Raw genomic sequence first — 23,970 nt, 5'->3', positions numbered from 1 at the left:
GCATGATGAAACACTGTGGCTTCTGAATTTTTTGGGAAAAGTGGCAGTTCCCTAACTGGATTGGTGCCTTAGATGGAAAGCGAAAGTTATCGGGAAGTTTGTACTGGAATTATAAATCTTGTTTTTGTTGACTTATGATATAACTTCATTATAGTAGACATGGGAGCTTACGGAAAAAACTCAGATGGAGTAATTTTTTTACACTCGAATTTTGGAAGAGCTCTGGAGCATGGCAAGCTCAATGTTCCCAGGAGTAGAACACTACCTGAACTGCCCATGGTCGTTGTAGGCGATGAAGGCTTTTCTCTCAAAAGTTATATGATGAGACCTTATCCAAGAAATAGTTTTCCAGATGACAAGAGGACAAGGATTTCTGAAAATGCTTTTGGAATTTTAGTACAGAAGTTTCGCATATTCTCTCGACTATTACAAGAGCAGCCCGAAAACACAACAACTTTAATACTAGCTGCTTGCACCCTCTACAATTTCCTAAGACGAATTGAAGGATACAGCATCAAATGAAAACAATGACGGTATTGAAAGCACCAGAACAAGCGTTTGTTGTATGTGATTAACTTAAGGATTTTTTTTAACTCTCCTGTTGGAAGTGTAGAGTGGCAAGAAAGGGTTCTACTGAAAATATAATGCATCCAACTAACCTTTGTACTTTTATCTTATAAATTTGAACATTAATTTGTATAAATTCAATTGACGTACCCTTCAACTATGCACTATAAAAATAAAAACGTAAAATACCTGGTACTTTCAGTTTGTCGGAAATTATTTTGCACGCCCTTTTCTTGTATTCGGCATTCCGATAACTTCACGCTGATCGTACAGAACAGAAAATTTCAGCACTTCTTCAATAAGTCTTTCGCAGACTACATTATAATGCACAGCCTAGGTTTGGCGTGATTGGTTGGTGGGTGGGCCCAATTTAAAAATTGGCGGGTTTAATGTTCATTAAAATGACAATTGAGGGCGATTGAGGTATCTCTCTTAGGTTAACTCTCTTTAACGTGATTTAACTTAGAAAAATTATAATAATTTTATATTTATTTTATCTTTTGGGACTCTGAAATATTTTCAGCCCGAAAATAACTTAGACGTATTTTGCAACAACATTATTTTCTCTTTTAGGGACTTCGAAAATATTTCGAATATTTTATTTATTTTTCAGGTTAAAAATAAGATTATTTTTCTGATATTTATATACTGTTTTGGGACTTTGAAACATTTTTACTATAAAAATAACTTAGGATTATTTTTACTTTTCAGGTCTTTTTCGACTTAGGAAATTTTTAATACGAAATTTGTGAATAACTTTTTATTTGTTTATATCTTGTTGCATGTCTTTGTTGATTAGTCCCGGAGGCACTACGACAGACACAAATTTCGCATTTTCAGGAAAATCTGACAATTTTAAATAACTTTTGTTTCCCAAAATTATTGGGACTTAGAAAAATTTTCACTTTTTTCTAATTTTACTTTTTTTTCTTTTTGCATTAATTAGTCATAGGTGCCATAACTAACGACCTTCTTTTACAGATTCTTAGTTCTAAGACTAATTAACACTTTATTTTCAGATTCTTAGTATTAAGATATCTAACCCCTTTCTTTGCAGATTCTTAGTTATAATACTAATTAACTTTTATTGCAGATTCTTACTTGTAATAAACATTTATTTGTATTTTAATAAAGGTATTTTTCCCGCTAGCTGGGTTCATATATAACCTATACGTCCACGGACCGTGATCCCTATATGCTCCGGTCCAACATAGCTATGGATAGTGCGACTGGACCACCTTCCCTCATTCCCGAGGGTCAAATCCAGCGACAATTAGTAATATATGTAGTAAAATTTCATAAAATATATGTATGCTTAGTTTAGGCCTGAATTTTAAAGCTGTGTTAAGTAATGATGTTATAATGATGTTATATTTGTAGGCTTTTATATTAGAATTGTATTTTTAAATCGGGATGTACTGGGCCTTAGGCGAGGTTTAGAGGGGTTTCCCTTCGCCATTGCACCAATAACCCCCCCCTCCTTTGATTTCCCAGATTTTTAATAAAGAATAAAGAGATTTTAAACATAGCTGTTTAGTATTTTATTTGGTTTGCAATAGTTATTTCCAGTAAACCTCTGCTTTATTTTGTTGACAATGACAATTTTTCATAGTACTCGATTCACAATATATCTTTTTATTATCCTACATTTGTGGTGAAATCTAACATAATTCAGTGTTCTAAACAATGAAAATGGATAAATGTCAATTTGGATTTATGCAAGGAGGCAGGTCTACATCAGCAATTTTTATTATAAAACAGCTAATTTAACAATTTAGAGTGAAAGAGATAGACTTGCACATAGTATTATTAATCTTGACAAAGCACATGATGAAGTTATCAGAAACCTACTGTGGCAGAGATTTAGTAGGAAAGGAGTGCCGGCTGAATATGTGAGTGGAGTACCTATGAGCAAGTAACAACTATAATAGTGTTAGAACTACTATATATAGTTGGAATAACTATTATAGTGTTAGAACGATACAATTGTAGGTGAAACTGTCCAATTTTGTGTGAAAATAGGGCTTCATCCGGGTTTCGCCCATATTTATTCTCATTTGAGCTGGATTAGATAACAACTGAACCTCCTTGGTATAGAGTAGCGGAGACAGGTCCTTAATGAAAAATGATTAAAATTAGGTTGGATACAAACAAAATATTTAGAATATTCTTTTAAAGATGATATTTCAAGTCCAGATAGAGTAGTTGGCTTAAATAGACAAGAACTCACAAAAGATGATAATTTTCGGCTTTTAGGATCGGTATTACCGTTTTATTTATCATACTTCAATTAAAGGTAAAGGAAAGAGGCAAATTGAATGATGTGTGATAAAAAAGGTACCAAGAAAACTAAAAGGTAATTGTATAGGACTGCTTTTAGACCAGCTATGATGTATGGTACTGAATGTAGGGCAGTAAAAAAGGGGATGAACAGAAATTGCATATTTCTGAAAAACCATAATCTCAGAGAAAAAGCGGAGATGTACTTAGTCCCTGGAAGAGAACAGAAAAGTTTACAGGAAAATAATTAGAGAAGCCGATCCCACATAGAGAAAGCTAACGAGAATAATAATGTTAATGAATGTTCTAGAAATAAAAATAATAAGAGGAACCTCTAAATCTCAATAAAAAAAATTACCTAATCAAAAAAATTTAAACAATATCTATATATCTAATAAAAAAAGCATCACTAGCATATTAAAATAAAAAAAACACAAGTCAGAATTTAATTTTACCTACATAATCTCAAAAGAAAAAATAATTACATTTCTAATAAAACTGTAATAGCCAGCTTAATCCTAAAATGTGAATATCATCCGCTTTGTACCAATACCACAGTATATTGCTACTCTGTATATTGCTAATAAATTCTTTAGCGATATACTGTGTCACAATACCTCAATTGTCATTTTAATAAATACGAAACCCGCCAATTTTTAAATTGGGACCCACCCACCAACCAATCACGCCAAACCTAGGCTGTGCATTATAATGTAGTCTGTTTTTCGCCCTTCATGTTGCACGTGGCCGCACCGTCACAGTCAAAAGTAAATTCAACTATTCTGTGACGGTGTGGGCTCGTCGTGGTTACCAGTACTATGTGTTCCTACAGTTAAAATATCTTGTTTATCTTTCTCGCCGTAGCACGTCCTTAAAAAGGCCAAAGAATACAAAGGTCATAAGTCATAAAACTATAAATTTAATTACCCATGCCACAGATGATCACAACCCAGATGCGAAAGCTAAGCGATTAGTTCGGTGCAGAAATTGGTAACGTTGAAACTGACGGACATCATTGTTTGCACCAATACAACGTATAACTTGCAAAATAGTTCATTTGTTCTACAATAGTTATAGACCAAATAGGTATAGGTACACCTAAGTTGTTTCAATCTTTACTATATTTACACTAAAAATAGAACAGAAAATACAAATGGAGAATATCGAAAATGAAAGCAATGTAGAGAATAGCTGGAGAAAACTTAAGAAAAATATTCTGGAAGCTGCCCGAGAAGCACTTGGAACGAAAATAATAAACAACAAGTAGTCAACGAAAACACCATGGTTTACACTAGAGGTTAAACAAAAATGTCACCAAAAAAAGAAAGCTTTTCTAAAATATAAGTCAGAAAAAACGAATGAATCATATGAAGAATAAGAACTGAAACTCATCAAATGGTAAGAAAAACAAAAACAGATTACTGGGAAAGATTCACAAAAGGACTAGAGATGGATTTCTATGGACAACAGAAACAAGTATGGCGCTTCATAAGACAACAAAGAAGCGAAATGAAAGAACTAGTTGAAATAGAACACATACAAGAGGATACATGGGTGGCCTTCCTGACAGAAATGTTTAAAAAACAAAACGAATAACCTTTACCAGAAACGCCAAATATAATAACTGAGGAAAAGACCGAAATCTCCCAAAACGATGTGAAAGAAGGAATAAACAAATTAAAAAACAGAAAGTCACCAGGAGAAGATCAAATACCAAATGAACTCTTAAAATATGGAGGTGATCACCTTGTACAACAACTGCAACTTCTTATTAATAAAATAATCACCACGAACAGAATACCAGATGAATGGAGGAGACCGATCATGGTGATGTTCTCCAAAAAAGGAGATAAGAAAGACCCCAATAATTATCGAGCAATAAATCTATTAAATACAACACTAAAATTGACAACAAGAATAATAGCGACAAAAATAAACGAACGAATATCTCTGCAAAAGGAACAGCAAGGATTTCGGACAGTAAGATCATGCACGGATGCAGTTTTTGTAATAAGACAAATAAATGAAAAGTCGCTGGAATACAACAAACCAGCACATATGTGCCTGATATATTTGAAGAAAGCGTTTGATAGAGTGAGAATTTGGGACGCGATACATTTATTATATGAAAGGGGAATATCACTGGATTTAGTAAAAACCATTGAGAATATATATAAAGATAACATAGCTATGGTAAGATGTAAAGGAAAACTATCGCAACCTATCAAATATCAAACAGGTATTAGACAAGGAGATTCGTTGAGCCCATTAATATTTAATCTGATAATGGATAAAATCATAAAGAAAGTTAAAAAAGAAGTGGATATCGAATGGGAGAAAAAGAAATAAGGATAATATGCTACGCCGACGACGCCATAATAACAGCCGAAAATGAAGATGACCTACAAAGATTAATTAAAGAATTCGAAGATACGGCGCTCATATACAACATGGAGATCTCAACAGAGAAAACTAAAGCGATAGTGATATCAGCAGAACCGAGACGATGTAAACTAGTCGTAAATAACAAAATAATAGAACAAGTGATGGAAACTGAATACTTGGGAATAAAACTGTCAAGCTACGGAAAAGTGGAAGAAGAAGTACAAAAACAAGGGAACATGGCAAACAGAGCAGCAGGATGTCTCAACAACACAATCTGGAGAAACAAATACCTCACAACGGAAACGAAAACCAGGATATATAAATCAACAATAAGACCGATAATGACGTACACAGCGGAAACAAGAGCAGATACGGCGAAAACACAAAGACTACTGGAAACAACAAAAATGAAAGTCTTACGAAAAATAAGAAACCAAACTCTAAGAGACAGAGTAAGAAGTGAGGAAATACGAGCGAGATGTGGTATAGAGGAAATAAACGCGTGGACCAAAAGAAGAAAAGTGGAATGGAATCAACACATCGAAAGAATGACAGAAAATAAAATAGTACGAATAGCAAGAGACAAATCGCCAAATGGAAGAAAAACATTGGGACGACCGAGGAAAAGATGGTCAGAGAACGCCAATTGAGCCTAAAAACCGAAGTAAAACAGGCATTTTGCCTATTTATAAAATAGGAAGAAGAAGAATACACTAAAAATTAAGACGCTTTTCAGACGGTGGCTGTATCAAACGAAAACGTAGCTTTGAAGAGTGAACGGGAAATAAATATAATAGGTAGTTTCGGAATTCCAGGTATGTCCTTAACAAAACAAGAGAAAATAGTTATATAATAATTTGAAAATTCCAGGTATGTCCTTATATTAATAAATCAAGGGAAAGTAGCAAACTGGCTGGTAGAAAACTGGCAATCTTTAAAGATTTATAAATAGATGGTCATTTAATAAATTTATAATCAAGTTAATCTTACAAAACCAGAATTTTATTAATAAAAAAACTATTTAATTTTTAATACATTCTTGAAATAAAAAACAATTTTAGCTTACAATACACAACAAATTATTTTAGACGAGATATGCATAGTTCTAGATAAAAATATTAAAATTGGTAGGTACTTAACATAAAATTTTGATTTACATCAGTTCCTCCGTGAGACACTTTTTTAAAACGTCGGATTAACCCTGCACGCGTGCTACTCGAAAAATGGCAAACAGTCGTAATGATATTTTATGTTATTCTATTATTAATAAAAGTATTAATTACTTTTTCAGTCTAATATAAAGAAAACAATTATATTTTAGAATAAGCTAAGCTGCTAAGCCAATAAAATAATACTGAGGATTCTTTATGCATACTAAAGAAATATTGAACAGTTTCCAATGGTAAGCCTGACAACGTAAAATATTTATTTGGAATTTAAATATGTGTCTATTTTTCTCTTGTTTGTTTAGATTGTTTTAAACGCTGTAGATCTCTATATGGCACAAAACACAGATGATCCTTTTCAGACATCCATACCGCAGTCAATATATCACACCTATCATCACCGAAAGGCACAATTTGAGTTTATGGGGAGAACGACTCCGACTCCGAAACCAGATCGAATATCTTGGCGTGTTGTTTACACAAACATTACGCTGGAGTGACGATACGGACAGAACCTGTAATAAGGTTAGGAGCCGACTCGGACTTCTCAACGTTCTCAGTGGCAAATTCGGCAGCACACACACACACGTACACTTATTCATACATACAAAACATTCATCAGACCGGTCATCGAGTACAAATCTTGTATTTGTGCTGTGATGCCCAAACATCTCAACAATAGGCTACTGACACTGGAAAGGAGAATCTTACGCAAACTAAACAGAAAACGCTACGACTATCCTTCCGCACACATTCATCGCCTGTCGAACATCCAGCCCATCAATGAGAGGCTTTCCTCTCTGAGCAGGAGTTACACAATTCGCACCATCCGGGGCCAAAACCTCAGAGCCCAAAGCATCCTCAAAACTACCTGCTCATCCCTCGAAAACCCAAACCCAAACTCCCATTCCTACCCGCCATTCTGCTGGAACTCGCCAGCAACGAGCTCCCTGAGGAATACATTAACATACAGGAGGCAACTCCCCTCTTTTACCGTCGCTTATTATAATACTAAATGTTCACTTCGAACCGACACCGACGGGGGGGATCGGTTTTCTGTGGTTTTCCGATCCCATTGCACAACGATACCCGTCTGTTTTTTTTTGAGGTACCAGTCCACAGCTGCCCTCACGCGTCGCGATATACATACAAATTTAATAAATTAATAAATTATAATTCAATTTCATATATTTACTAATTCTGTTTTAGATCAAGAAAAATTCTGAAAAGAACCGTTCACTTACATACCTTTCGACCCCGATTGTCCAGGACTAGATAAGAGCAGCAACCTCCAACAAACAAACACACCGCACACCAGTAGACACAATACCAAAATCCAGTGCCATTACACCCAACCAGGGCCGCCCAGAGCCAGGCCGGGCCCCGGGGATGAGACCTTTGTGTTGGGTGACCCAGCACAAAGAAAAACACGTCCTGAAGAGGCAAAAGCCTAAAACAGGACAGCACAGCCATCCAATCACGAGAAAATACCCAAAAGCTCACAAAACACACACAACAATGGTACAACGCGGCGTCATTTTCAGGTTACAAGCGAAGCAGTAACATCTCCAGAAGATGCCAACCACTAGTGTTGGCGAAACGTCGAGAACTACTCTCAGAAGACAACGGCCTAACAGCCCGCAAAAACAGTTTAACAAGTTAGACGATGGCCTTGAAAGCCTAACGCAGTTTATAAATCTAAATTTTCATTTATAATTAAGTTTATTTGACGTTTCATATTTACATTTCAAAAATCGTTCTCAAAATAAAAAACAATAAATTAATCCAATTTTGTTTTTGTTGTTGGGTAAAAATTTTTCTAATAATTTAATTTTATCTGACTCATTCATATTGACACTTCAGACATATGTATATATTTTAAACTAGATGACTTTAAAATTATATTGCCAATATTTTTGAGTTGCGTTCCTGAGAGGACTTTATTGTAAGATAGTTCATTCGATTACATGAAATCAACTTTAACTTAAGAATATCCGTCAGAAAAATTGTAGCATGTAATGTCTTCAAAAAGACAACCACATGCAATGATGACAGTAAAATTCTACTGTTAGTGATTCCATAGTGTTCAAAATATTAACCAGATATTTGTAAAGGGCCTCGTGTCTTTAGTGGTATATTTGTTTATAATAATATTTTGTTTGTCCACGTTTGGCTTACTATAAGACACGAGAGTGTTCAGATATTAGCGTTATAATACATATCAACGCGTGGAGGATGACCTCAAAAGGAAATATATATTTGGCAGCGGAACGTTGAGAAAGAGAGTTGTAAATTAATCATGTACTAGTAACTATTGTACTATTGTAGTCCGGATAGTCTTGGTCTTGATGGTATTTGGGATGTGGTGAGTTTTATTAAACAAACAATACTAGGCAACCTTTGAAGGTAAGCTAATTCTCTATTTTTAATATGAGATTGATGTTCACTTATTCTAACGTTTAATAGTCTTGATATTTCACCTAAATAAAAATGTTCCCATTTTCTATAAATCAATTCTTTGTTCTTTCTTGTTCATTGTTAGGCTTAGTTTTAGATAAAATAGATCTCAATGTGTTTGTTGTTTTGTTTCTCAATTTTTTTAAATTTGTTTAATTTATTAATGTTTTGTATTTTGAGAACAATTTCCGAAGTGGAAATCGAAACGTCAAATAAATTTAATTTTAAAGTAAAATTGTGGCTTATTACCAACAAGAATACTAAATTGTACAAGGAAAAATGATAGGAAAAAGTAGCGTTGAAAAGACACGGATGTCTTGACTCAGCAAACTCGGATAATGGTTTAACTAAACCAATGCACGCAATATCTTAACAAACAAAAAACAAAAGTTGTTGAATAATCTATATACATAGCTTGAAAGATGAATAATTATCAAATATTACAGCGAATATTACAAGGGAACTCAATAAAAGGGAAATGTAATATTAAAAAATAAACTTATAATATGTTATGATAAATACATGTTATTACCTACTCACTGCTATTATTGGTTTTCTTAAAACAACTGCATTTGCGGAAGCAGGAGCTAAACTGAGGTCCTTGTATCGTTTATACCATGGATACTGTTTTCCTGTTAGTTTTTGGGATTTGAAACGTTGGTAATAGGTAGTGGTCACTGCTAACTTCAGTAGATTTAATACTAAACATAGCGTTTGAACTTTTTCTGCAACAGAAAACAACGACTAGTTAAAGAGAATGTTCTCTTTATAATAAGGAAACCATAGAAGAAATCTATGCTGAGGAACTGAGATCTATACTCTCTATACCGATAATATTTACTCGGCACAGCTTCGTTTTGATTTAAAATCTGTTTGTTCAACTGGAATAGCGTCAGGTATTTGACTTTATATATATATATATATATATATATATATATATATATATATATATATATATATATATATATATATATAAATATATATATATATATATATATATATATATATATATATATATATATATTAATGTGATATTAAAAGTCAGAGGTGCGCCAAGCAATTAATTAGCTAATTAATTAATGAATTAAACTTATTTAAATGATGCAATTATGATTTTATCACACTATTTAATTCTCTTATCTCAGGGTTATATTCGTGCTTCAATATCTATGCTTTACATATGATAGGTAAGGTCTAAGGAATACCGGAATAATAAACATATATGATACAAAATTATATATTGAAATAAAATTCACACTCAAATATCTTCAACAAAAAATATCTCATATAATGATTATCAAAATTTTGTTCTACGTACGTGAACCTTCTACGATAATGTTATATACTATATAAATTAAAATTTCAAATCAAAATTGTTGTTCTATATCTCCTGATAAATATTTCTATCTTTTCTGAAGCAATTAAAAAAAAAACTTTGTTGATAAAGGAAAACTGACGAATGGTAAAAAAAAACTATCTCTCTGATGATGAGTTGTCCAAATCCTTGTTTCTTGTAGCCTGCACTATCTATTCTTAGTAGTTCCCTAGGTAATCAGCAATCTTACAACAAATTATTGCGAGCCTCTCGTGTTCAATGATCTCCTTCAGATGCACGTATCGTTCAAAAAGATGCTAGCCTCTTCTCCTCTCGATAAACTGAATCTCTCGTTCCGGCCTGAACAGTGACTCTTGGAATATATAAGTAGAAAAGTATAACTTACAATATTTTTCTGGATCAGCTTCCGTCAGATACACTAACTCCAAGAAAACTCACAAACATTCACTTCTAATGCTTACTATCACTTGGGAACCACCAGAGAACAACGACTGTTCGCCTTGCACCTTTGGAAAACAACTGATTATCTTTTCTCCCTCAAAAATCTAGGTAAACTCTCATTCCTACATACCTATCCCACTTTTTTTCAATCTCCTCCAATCAGAGTTCGTCACACTTATCCCCATCTACCATTTAGATAACAAACAACAATTTTACCTACAATTATAAATTTTCTAAAAACTATTAACATGCTAATCGGTTTCTACAAATTCTTAAGAACTAACGGAGAAATATAATTTCTAAATATTCTATCCTATTGTCTTATTCACTGTACAAGTCCATTTGGAAAACCCGGTCGCATTGTTCATTTCATCACTCACGTCACTCGAATATATTTTACAAAGAAAATAATTTATGCATACCTTCAATTTTGTTTACTACAGGTCATCCAGGATAATCGACTTTCATTTCTTCGAAATATCTGTTATAGTTTATTATGTGAATTATTTGACTTATATTTATATTTTGTACTTTGAAATATTTTAAAAGCAAACCAATATTATTTTCAATTGTACATAGCATAACAACTCTCCAGGATATCTTAAAAATTTATTTAAATGGTCTATTTAGTAATTTTAATTTTATCTTTGGCTGATAAAATTAATCATAACAATATATATACTCTTAATTTTAAATAGGGAGTACACGAAGTGGCCACATAATTCGACATGTCTTTCGCTGGAGAATTCAGGCATTCGTGATTTTTCTTTCGATATTAACTCTGTTATATATATATATATATATATATATATATATATATATATATATATATATATATATATATATATATATATATATATATATATATATATATATATATATATATATATATATATATATATATATATATATATATATATATATATTTTATATTATAACTCTATTATTCTGTTATAACCTCTTAAAATTAATATTCCAGGTCTGATTGATATGCTTTCCATTCTTTTACAGTTATATTACGAGGGTTTTATTTTAGTTACGGTTACGAGGGTTACGATAAGTTTCCTTGATAAGCTAATTAGCTGTTGTTTCTAAACATATGTGTCGATGTCCTTAACAAGATACCTCATCTGACACATACCATTTTTTAGCAGTTTTAACCAAAGGATCATGGCCACTATTATATCAATTAGCTCATTTCGTTGTGATTTTACGAAAGTTTCTTTTTACGTTTAGTATATCTCAATCATGTTCAATGACTAACTATAGTAATGACTCATCCTTTTCGAATTGGCGTTTGTACTGCCCCAGGTCAGATGGTGCACATTATTACCACAGGCGAGGATAAATTGCAGTCCATTTTACCTGCAATCTCTTACTAGCTGTTCCAACGTTCTTAGTGGTTGTTGTTTGAGATCATCATATGGGAGGTATGCTGATCCGAGAATTATCTCCTACATACTTCCTCCCTCTATAGTTTTATCTTTACCGTCGTTAAATCCCTGGAACAAAGATTCACCAACGGCAGTGTTTTGTTATGTCATTGGAATATTATGCGCATCCTAGGGACTTCAACTTCTTCTTCTTAGTCAATTAGTCAATTTTTTGGACATAGGCCTGCCTCTTCCAACTCCTTCCATCAATCTCTATCCTGAACAACATACTTCCAATTTCTTCCGGCTATTTTTTGATACCATCACCCATCTCATATGTGGTCTTTCTCTTGGTCACCTACCTTTGTAGGATCTCAAAAGTTGAATTGTGGCTGTGTGTATTCCAACGTTGGTCGTTTTGTTAACAGTGTGGCCTGCAAAGCTCCATTTGGGTTTGACAATTTTTGTGGTGATAACCTCGACTTTTGTGTTTGGTCTTACCCAGTCGTTCCTCTTTCTATCTGACAGTCGTATACCTAACATTGCCCTTTTCATTGCGCTTTCTGTTGTGTCTAGTTTGTTCATATTTGCCTTATTGAGTCCAGGTTTAACACCCATAGATTATGATATAAAAGATGCACTGTGTAATGTATTCCTCTTTAGGACTGTTGGACATAACATAAAGCTACTTACGATAGGTTTTAGTAATTTATTAAGCTTTATAAGTATTGTATAAATTAACATTATTTCAGTTCACATGTAGTCCATAACCTAAGTCTCTTGTCATGTGTGGTTGTCATGTCACCGCTGTCACTTGAGGTTCCGTTTGCCAAGTGCAACGTTGCCAAGTATATCCGTACATGAAAACCATACATAACACGTCCCCTTTAATAAAAACAAAATAAACAAAAAGTAATTCACATAATATATCATAAGTACATAAATAACAAAACAATAATTCACAAATATTTCAATAGGTAAATCTATCAGGAGGGCGAATGACTCTACCACTTCTGGAGGTTTTCAAACCAGGTGAAGTACTGTATGATGTAGAAGGTACATTAATGTCATTGATGGGTGATGTTCTATTAGATGTTGAAGGTACATCAATATCTTTGATAGTCTTATTTGTTTTACAGTCTCTTGTATCATCAGGTACATCTGGACAAAGAACTGTTCTCATATTTCCCATACTTGTCCTTCCAGTAGTCACAATATCATTTTCATGACTAGTTTTCACATATGCTTGCTCACAATTTGCATTTGCATGTTGCTGTGCTTCTGACCGTACAGGTCTAAGATAGTGTCTATTACGTCTATAATCAGTATCATTTACTTTAACCATGTAATCCCTTGATCCTTTCTTTGCCACAACCACTCCAGGGTTCCATTTCCTTTTCTTTTCTTGAAGTAAAATTTGTTGTCCTTATTTTAATTCTGGTAACCTATTTGTTCCTTTGTCATAATAGTGTTTTTGTTTTCTTTGATTTTCTCTCAATTGTGTAAAATATCTTTTATTAGAATGTCTGGGATTTAGAAATTCAATACTGACTGGTAAGTTGGTTCTGAAATTTCTTCCAGTTAGCAACACACAAGGAGCAGGTAAATTTTGTTTTGGAGTTGTATTATAATCTAATACAGCTAGAAATGGATCTTTCTTAGTTTGTACAGATTTTAAAAACAAGTTTTTTATTGTTTGTATTGTTCTTTCCACCATGCCATTGCTACGAGGATATTGTGGACTTGATATTGTTACTTCAATATTATATATACCGACAAAATTTAAAAATTCATGAGAGCTGAATGGAGGACCATTATCAGAAAATATTTCACAAGGCAGTCCATTAATAGCAAACATATTTTTTAATTGTGTTACAACACTGCTAGCCGTTTTGTTCATTAGTTTATTAACAATTGCAAACTTCGAAAAATAATCAACCACAACTAAAAAATCTTGTGAGGCTACTGTCATGAAATCAATACCAATTTTTTGCCAAGGTATTTCAGGTACATCATGTGATTTTAATGGCTCCCTATTGTTGCTCTTATAGCTCATTTGACAAGTCAGACAGTTCAGAACAATGTTTTCTATATCCTTCATCAATCCCGGATAATAAATTGCTTCTTGAGCCTTCTTCTTACATGATACTACACCCTGATGAAACTGATGTATAACATCAAGAAATTCACCCTTCAATTCTTCCGGAATAATTAACCTTTTTTTTATAAAACAATACATTCTTTAATAAATATATATCATGTCTATCAGACCAGAATTTTTTCACCTCAGAAGGTACAGAGCTTTTATGCTCAGGCCACCCATTTAAAACATAATATTTAACTTTTTGTAAAGATGGGTCAGTATCAATTGCATTTTGCAATCTTTTTTCATTTTCTTTTGATGTTGCTACAATAGAATACACTTTTAAATTATTTTCATCATCTATAAAATTAGTATTTATGGTTTTATTCAAAGGATCTCTACTTAAATTGTCAGGAACTTTGAGATTTTTACCAGGAACATATTTGAGTGAAAATTTATATCTCATTAATTGCATTGCCAGTCTTTGGATCAACTACAATAGGATTTCTGGTTTTTCACTTTTGCCGGAGGCTGTTAAAAATAACTGGAACTTTTGCTTCCAAAATTTCCACTCGTGTGAAATATTATTTCCTTGGAAACTAAACGGTTCTAAGCCTTTACAAGTATCTGTCATCTTGATTCGAGCACAGTATAGCTCCTTTACTTACATATATTTTTTATAGGTTTTTCCACATGCACCGGCTTTTAACACAACCTATCGTCACTTTTCCGCTGCCACCATGTAATGTATTCCTCTTTAGGACTGTTGGACATAACATAGAGCTACTTACGATAGGTTTTATTAATTTATTAAGCTTTATAAGTATTGTATAAATTAACATTATTTCAGTTCACATGTAGTCCATAACCTAAGTCTCTTCCTCTTCAGTCTCAGTCTCTTGTCATGTGTGGTTGTCATGTCACCGCTGTCACTTGAGGTTCCGTTTGCCAAGTGCAACGTTGCCAAGTATATCCGTACATGAAAACCATACATAACACACTGGTTGAACAGTTTGCTCCTCAAGTATTAAGGTATTTCGTGAGTTTTCCTGCCCTTGCCAGTCTTGATCTTTTAGTGATTTCCGTTGGTTCTGTTTGTTTGAGAATTTAGCCTAAGTAGATATGTTCTTGGACTTGCTCTATCTCATAGTTTGTAACTCCTTAAATGTGCTCGCTATAATCACGATGTCGTCAGCGAATCTCAAGTGGTTGCCATTAACGTTGACTAATTTGTAGATTAAATAGCTTTGGCAATATTACGTCGAATTGTCGAACTCCTCTTTTAATCTCGATGGGATTTGTGTTTTCGTCTAGTTGTATTATCATAGAGGCGTCTATATTACAAATTAGTTTCCCATATCTCGAATCTATTCTACAATTATTAATAGCTTGTTCTATGGCCCACATCTCGATACTATTAAATGCTTTTTCATATTCAACGAAGACACGAAATACAGTTAGTTGGTATTCATTAGCCTTCTGCCTGTTCTGTCGGTTGGTAATTATTCATTTTGTAAGTCAACCGGTTGTTAATAATTCTCATAAACAGTTTGTACTTCTCATAAACAGTTTGACTGAGTAACTGAGTCTATAATTCTTTAGGTCACTTTTGTCCCCTTTTTTATGTAGGAATATTACTAGACTCTTGTTCCAGTCTTTAGGTATTTTATTATTATGGAGATATCTATTAAATATCTCTGTTAATATTGGAATTATTATTGTCTTGCTTGTTTTCAAAAGCTCGGCAATTATCGGACTCTGCTAAAGCACAGGACTACAGTCATGGGTGACACAACATTGCCCCCTTCTTTCAGGCTGCTCGCCCCGAACTGCTCTTAAATGGACCAGATCGGTGGACTCTGCCCTTCATCTCTACAGTCTCTCCAGCTGGATGATCTTTGGCTTACTCCGTAGCGTCAATTGCACCCTATATACAAGGTAGTTTATATTATTAGTGACCAGATACTGTCCCTACTAGGGCCGCTACAATTTGGGACTCAGACTCAGTCTGGCTCTATCAACCAACCTTCTGGTTGGTTGATAGAGCCAGACTGCAACTCACCTTTCTTGAAGCTAATGGAAGTGGATTTCTAATCGAACCTAACCTTCATCCGATCACTGGTGAGTTGATGTATTGTTGGAGTTTTCCCGTAAGTTTCGTTTTTGGGTCCCTTTTGGATGAATACAGGTCACATCGATTACACCATTCTTCGACATCTTACCGACAGTTTACCCAGTAATACCTCCCACGGACTCTAGCCATTGATTCCATTGATCCTATTGATCCCAAAATGCCCCCCGGAGCGGCTATCATAGAGGTTTTCAAGCACGTCCTTTACGTCCCATGTGTTCTTGGTAGATCAACTTGGGGCACTGTTCTTGGTCCATCTGATCCAACTTTCCCACTATTGCCAATAAATCCTTCCTGGTAACACAGTAATTTTTTTCTGCATTTCTCAAAGTTTTGCCGAAGTATCCTATGACGTATTCTTTCCTCTCCTGTACTAGAAAAACCACCGCCCCGATGCAATTTTTAACAGCATCCGTACCAAGCACGAAAAGGCCGTGTTCTTTAGGATATGCCAAGATTGGAACCATTGTGAATTTATGCTTAGTTATGCTTGAGTGTGGTGAAGGCAAGCTGGCAATCTGGTATTCAGTCAAATGTATGGAGGTGTTTGACAATCCTTCCAAAATCTTTCACGAAGCGACGGTAGTAACTGTAAAGTCCAAGCTACCGGGTAACGTGTTCGTTTCTTAGTATGGGCCATTCTTGTACTGCTTTAATTTTTGACGGGTCTGCTGCAACTCCTTAGGATGAAATTACGTGGCCAAGGAAAGAGCTCGCACTTCTTGGCATTTACTTGTAGGTGAGCGTTCCTAAGTCTGATGAAAACTTATTTCAAATTGGCAATGTCATCGTTACTCATTGGCAAGTCAAGTGTTACTGGAGCCAATGGAATTGCATAGTGCTAAAAGATGATCTTCTGTATAGAACCTTTGAGAACGATAATGGTACAGAAACTAAGCTTCAGTTGATTATACCTAAAAGTAAAGTATCAGAAGTATTGCGTCAGTTGCATGACGGTGCATCAGGTGGACACTTTGGTATTACGAAGACTCTGCGAAAGTTTCGAGAACGGTTCTATTGGGTGAACTGTAAAGATGATGTAAGAAGATGGTGCCGAAAATGTGAACTGTGTGCAACCAGTAATGGTCCAGTTGGTAAAAAGAAGTCACCCATGAAACAGTACAATGTTGATAGTCCTATGGAAAGAGTAGCAATCGACATTGCAGGTCCACTTCCAGAGACAAATGATGGAAATAAATATATATACAGGGTGTTTCAAAAAAAGGTAACCCTGTCTCTAGGGTAGGTAAAAAATGAAAAATAATTGGGGTTTGCTTAGTAAAAAATTTTTGTAACGCCATCCGTTTTCTAGATACAGGGCGTTGAATTTTACGCATTTTTTACGATTTTGCCGAAACTACTGGCAACATTGTAATGAAATTTTATACGAATATGTTTTGGAAGCTGATACATCCCATGAATTTGTTTTTATATCTGATTCTCATAGAGGGCGCTAGTTACACGGATCGTACTAAGTATTAGTCAATATAACTTTTTTTAAAAGTATAATCATTAATCAAAATTTCAAGTAAACTTAAACATCATTCAATTTTACACGAAAAAGGTACTCTTGGTAAAATTCGTTTAAAATTTGTTCCAATTTCCGAACGAGTCATGTTGATCAAAATGACAGGCAAACCAGTAAACATAAATGTGACACAAGCATATGCACCAACAGCAGATAAGTCAGAAGAAGAAATAACTAAGTTCTATAAAGATCTGGAAAAAGCAATAAGACTAACAAAGAAAGAGGACATAAACATAATAATGGGCGACTTTAACGCCAAGGTGGGTAAAGGAAGATATGAAGACATAATTGGAGAGTACGGCCTTGGAGTTAGAAATGAAAGAGGCGACCTGCTGTGTGAATTCTGCCAGGAGAACGGTTTTGTCGTCATGAACACATGGTTTCAGCTCCCACTTCGTAAGTTATATACTTGGAAATCACCAGGAGACCGTCCAAATCGAATAATTAGAAACCAAATTGACTACGTTTTAATAAACAGAAGATTTCGTAACGCTATCAAAAGAATCGCAGCATATCCAGGTGCTGATATTGCATCCGATCATAATCCGCTAATAGCAGATGTGAGGTTAAAACTAGCAAAAATTAAGAGAACAAATACAAACACCAGTACGCCTATAAATACAAGAGAACTGATGAGAGACGAAAATCTGAAGAAGAGTTATGCAAATCAAATTAATGAAAGAATGCGAATAATAGAACAAAATGATGATATCGAAGAGATAGTCAATGATATTAAAGGAACGATCCTGGCAGTAAACAGGGAAGTTAAAACACAGATCAGGAAGAGAAAGCATAACGAATGGATGACGGACGAAATTATGGATCTAATGGAAAAGCGAAGGCAACATAAACAACAACGTAATCAAGACAAATACAAACAGATACACAAAGAAATTCGCCAGAAAATTAAGAAAGCAAAAGAACGTTGGATGGTGGAAAGGTGCAACGAAATAGAACACTTGCAGGAAAAAGGAGATAGTTTTGGACTACATAAGAAGATCAAAGAAATATCGAATATACACAAAAGCCACCACAGAACAAGAATACGGAACGACAGAAACGAATACATAGAGTCAGAAGAGGAGATAGCAATGGCGTGGAAAGAATACGCAGAAAGACTTTTTAATGACGAAAGACCAACACAACCAACGCGCAAACTTCCTTCCGAAAACTTATCAGGGCCATCAATAATGCGAAGTGAAATAGAATATGCAGTTAGAACCACAAAGATGCATAAAGCAACAGGTCCAGATGAAATTAATATAGAAGCAATAAAACTACTAGACGAGGAGAATATCGAAATCTTGGTAAAGCTGTTCAATAGAATTTATGATACTGGTTACATTCCGCGAGAATGGCTGCAGTCATCCTTTATGATGATCCCAAAAACAGCTAATGCTACAAAATGCAATGAACACCGCTTAATCAGTTTAATGAGTCACTTGCTGAAACTCTTCCTTAGGATATTACACTCAAGAATGTATAAGATACTAGAAGAACTTAGCGGGTCAACACAATTCGGTTTTAAGGGAGGACTAGGAACAAGAGAGGCAATTTTATGTTTGAACACTTTAATACAAAACTGTTTAGATCAACGAAAATATGTCTACCTCACCTTCATCGACTACGAGAAGGCATTTGACAATGTTAAACATGATATCATGATGGAACTACTACATAGGGCCAACATTGATCAGAAGGAGATCAGAATTATTCAGAATCTATACTGGAACCAAATGGCAAAGGTGAGGATTGATCAAGACCAATATACTGATGAATTTGAAATCCGGAAAGGTGTCCGCCAAGGCTGCATACTCTCTCCGATGCTTTTTAATTTATATGTTCAAAATATATTTGCGGAAGCATTAGAAGACACGGAATTAGGCATTAAGGTGAACGGCATACCAATTAGCAACCTACGCTATGCAGACGACACAGTGATTATAACTGATAAATTGGAAGATCAGCAGTTATTACTTGATAGGGTGAATAGCATAGGTAAAAAATATGGCCTCAAAATCAACATTTTGAAAACGAAATATATGGTCATTAGCAGAAACCCTCCAGAAAACCCGATAATATGCATAGGTGACGATCGCATAAAACGCGTGAAAACTTTTAAATACCTTGGCACCACAATCAATGACCAATCGGATCCACAACAAGAGATAAAAACCCGAATACAAATGGCAAGACAAGCTTTTGTGAAATTCAGACCGCTTCTATGTAATCAAAACCTACATTTCGAAATACGCTACAGAATGGTCAAGTGCTACATATGGTCCATCTTGCTTTATGGCATGGAAACGTGGACTTTGAAAAAAACATCTATCAACAAACTTGAAGCATTTGAAATGTGGTCATTAAGAAGAATGATGCGCATACCTTGGGTGGATAGAGTTCGAAACGATGACGTCCTTAAGAGAGCCGGCGTGGAAAGAGAACTCTTTAAATTAATTAAAAAACGCAAGATTGGTTACCTTGGGCACATATTGAGAGGAGCAAAATATGAAATACCTCAGTTAATCCTACAAGGGAAGATCGAAAGTAGGAGAGGAGCCGGCCGCAAACAATTATCCTGGTTAAGAAATATTAAAGAATGGACAGGAATACACAATACAGGCGAGCTGTGTCATGCCGCCAAGAACAGAATTCTAGTAATGAGATAGTCGCCTACGCACTTTGGTGTATGGCATGTTAAGAAGAAGAAGGTAAAATTCGATACTGTGTACCGTTTTCGGAATATTTTGATTTGAAAATTATGAAGTAATAATTGATGCTGGTAGTAATGATAAAGTTCTAATAGGTATACCTCTATTTTCTACAAGTGTGCCATGGAAATCTGACATTTATTGATTGTTATGACGATAAATCAACAATAATTAGAGTTTTGAAACCTTGTTATTTGTAAAATCAAATCAAAATGTACTCAAATGTTGAATACACTGACATGTTATTAACCTTAGGCGAATGTTTAGGATGTTCTAGTGCAGCTGTGACACGTTATGCAGAAAAGTTTCCTAGAAGAAACTTACCAAGTAAAAAAACATTTAGAGCCGTTGAACAACGTTGTCGAGAAACTGGGAATGTGAGACCAAATAAAATAAATTCTGGTAGACCAAGAACAACAAGAACAATTAATAAAGAAAATAATATTTTAAATTTACTTGATCAAGATCCAACAGTTAGCGTAAGGAATATAGCAAGACAAACAAATACTTCTTCAAGTACTTGGCGGATATGAAAGAACAGCAATTACATCCTTATCATTACAGACAAGTCCAAGAGCTCTTGCCAGATGATCTACCGGTTAGAGTGGATTTTTGTGAAACATTGCAACAAAGGACAGCCCACAATCCAAATTTTTTAAAATGCATACTTTTTACGGACGAGGCCACCTTTACGCGACAAGGTATGTTTAACTCCCATAATGCACACTACTGGTGTGATGAGAATCCACGTGTCAAAAGGGTATCACATTACCAACACTCATTTAAAGTTAATGTTTGGGCAGTAACTTTAGGTAACAAATTAATAGGTTATCATATTCTACCTGGAAATTTAAATGGTGATATGTATCTTGATTTTTTAAACAATTCCTTATTCGAGATATTAGAAGATTTAACGCTAAACGAGCGAAGATCTTTATTTTTTATGCACGATGGAGCTCCACCACACTTTGATAGAAGGTGTCGTAATTGGTTGAGTAATCATTTTCCAAATCGATGGATTGGTAGAGGTGCAGAAGCTCCGATTCATTGGCCTCCTCGGTCAGGCGATTTTAACCCTTTGGACTACGCAGTTTGGTCGTATATTAAGGAAAAAGTCTATGCTACAGAGGTAAATTCACGCCAAGAATCGGAAGAAAGAATTCAACGTCAAAACGGAGGGCATTGTGAACACTTACTGTAATTGAATTTTATTTTATGTTCTTGATCATTAATTTAATTTTTTTCTTGGGAGTTTTGTTTAATTACTAACTATTTTATACCAGCATCAATTATGACTTCATAATTTTCAAATCAAAATATTCCGAAAACGGTACACAGTATCGAGTTTCACCAAGAGTACCTTTGTCGTGTCAAATTGAATGATGTTTAAGTTTACTTGAAATTTTGATTAATAATTATACTCTTAAAAAAGTCATATTGACTAATACTTAGTACGATCCGTGTAACTAACGCCCTCTATGAGAATCAGATATAAAAACAAATTCATGGGATGTATCAGCTTCCAAAACATATTCGTATAAAATTTCATTACAATGTTGCCAATAGTTTCGGAAAAATCGTAAAAAATTTTTTTTTCTTCAACGCCCTGTATCTTGAAAACGGATAGCGTTACAAAAATTTTTTTAGTAAGCAAACCCCAATTATTTTTCTGTTTTTACCTACCCTAGAGACGGGGTTACCTTTTTTTGAAACACCTGTATATATATACATATATAATAAATATAAATAAATAAATATATATGATGGAAATGGACTGAGGCCTATGCGATACCAAATCAAGAAGCTGCTACCGTTGCAAAGGTACTTGTTAAAGAATTCTTCAGCCGATTTGGTGTTCCCTCGGAGATCCACTCCGACCAAGGGCAAAATTTCGAGTCAACCCTTTTCCGAATGGTCGAGAGAATGAACCGAACGATAGGTAACCTGTCTAAAGTTGTATCAGAATATCAAAGAGATTGGGACCAGCACATTCATTTATTCTTACTGGCCTACCGCTCGGCCGTGAATAAAACTACAGGCCAGACTCCAACCTGCCTGATGTTAGGTCGTGAAGTTCGTTTGCCCTACGACCTAGAGTTTGGCTGCCGACCTTCCGAAGAACATGTTGCAAACGAAGATTATGTCGACCGCCTAAAGTTAAGAATGAACAACATTCATGAACTTGCCCGACAACACATCCAGTTAGCAAGTGACAGAATGAAAGATCAATATGATTCTCGATGCAAGAATGAAAGCTATGAAGCAGGTGAGGCTTGTCTCTTAAACTGCAAAGACAATGGGAAGGACGGTACGCAATTAAAAAAAATAAATGACGTAATATACCGAAATAAGAAGTTGCCGAAAGGAAAACCAAAAGCAGTTCACATAAATCGTCTTGCACCTTATTCTAGCTCAAATGAAACAGAAGAAGCACGAACCCTTCAACATGAGATCAAAGATGACATGCGACCAAGCTTTAATGAATTTATGTCAAATTACGCAGAAATAAAGAGTGCTAGTTTCGGCGTGACGACAGAAGTTCAGCAGGATCTTTTTAGTATTCCGCATAACGTTTCTCTAGCCCACTGTGGTGCCCAAGATCTTGAGATGACTAAAGGAATCTCATCTGTATTTTATAAGAAGTTCGGTCGTTTGGACGAGTAAAAAAACCAGCAGCCTAAAGTTGGAAGAGTACTGAGATTAGAAGATGGTTCTCGATCTTTGCTGTATTGCTAACTAGGAAGTCATATACAGACAGGGCAAGCTACGAGGATATATGGGGTGCTCTAAGTAATTTAAAGAAAATCGTGTGCAATTATGAAATCAAGAATTTGGCCTTACCCAAGATAGGCCATGCACTAGAAAATCTGGACTGGAAGATTGTCAGAAGCATGCTTGAAGTGATCTTCCGAGAAACCGGCGTACGAATTACTATGTGTTGCATTAACCCGAAGAGATCGTGTCCTTCAAAGTCAGTAGACTGTTATTTCTTCTTGAGGGGTTCATGCAGAGTTGGAGAATCCTGTAGATTCCGCCATCCTGAGCCTACATATAGGGATGCTGATCGGGACGCTCAGATCTAAGAGGGCAGAAGTGTTACGAACATGCATTCGGCGTGGCCCGTGTAACGGTTGCATCTCGAAAGCCACTAGAAATTTCCAGCGATATATTAAGCGCGGGAGGGATCGAGCCGTCAAATAGGTGAGGTGGTTAGAGGTGGGATACTCCAGAATGTTCTAGTACATAATTACTTTTATATATAAACATACCTTCTATGAGTTAAGTTAGTTAATAGATATATTCGTGTTGTAAACTTATAAATAAATATATTTATATAAATTCGAACCGCTCGTTTTATTTAAAACCGTTACTATATATATATATATATATATATATATATATATATATATATATATATATATATATATATATATATATATATATATATATATATATATATATAGAATAGATGTATATATAACAGTGGTATGTGTTATCTCTTATCCAAAATA

The 23,970-nt window shown here is 34.7% G+C and overlaps 1 protein-coding gene across 1 annotated transcript in view; it reads right to left on the bottom strand.

Annotated features, from left to right (window-relative positions):
- LOC140447735 (uncharacterized) overlaps positions 1 to 23,970 on the bottom strand; it is a 98,934-nt gene that overhangs the window by 36,105 nt on the left and 38,859 nt on the right. Inside the window, exon 3 of the mRNA XM_072540553.1 lies at positions 9,388 to 9,580. Within this exon, the coding sequence (XP_072396654.1) occupies positions 9,388 to 9,580 (193 nt within the window). The remainder of the gene's footprint in view (positions 1 to 9,387; positions 9,581 to 23,970) is intronic.

This window comes from Diabrotica undecimpunctata, chromosome 8 (assembly GCF_040954645.1).
Source record: "Diabrotica undecimpunctata isolate CICGRU chromosome 8, icDiaUnde3, whole genome shotgun sequence".
Classification (NCBI taxonomy): Eukaryota; Metazoa; Arthropoda; class Insecta; order Coleoptera; family Chrysomelidae; genus Diabrotica; species Diabrotica undecimpunctata.
Note: the sequence above shows the minus strand (reverse complement) of the source record. Positions and strands in the feature narration are given on the sequence as shown.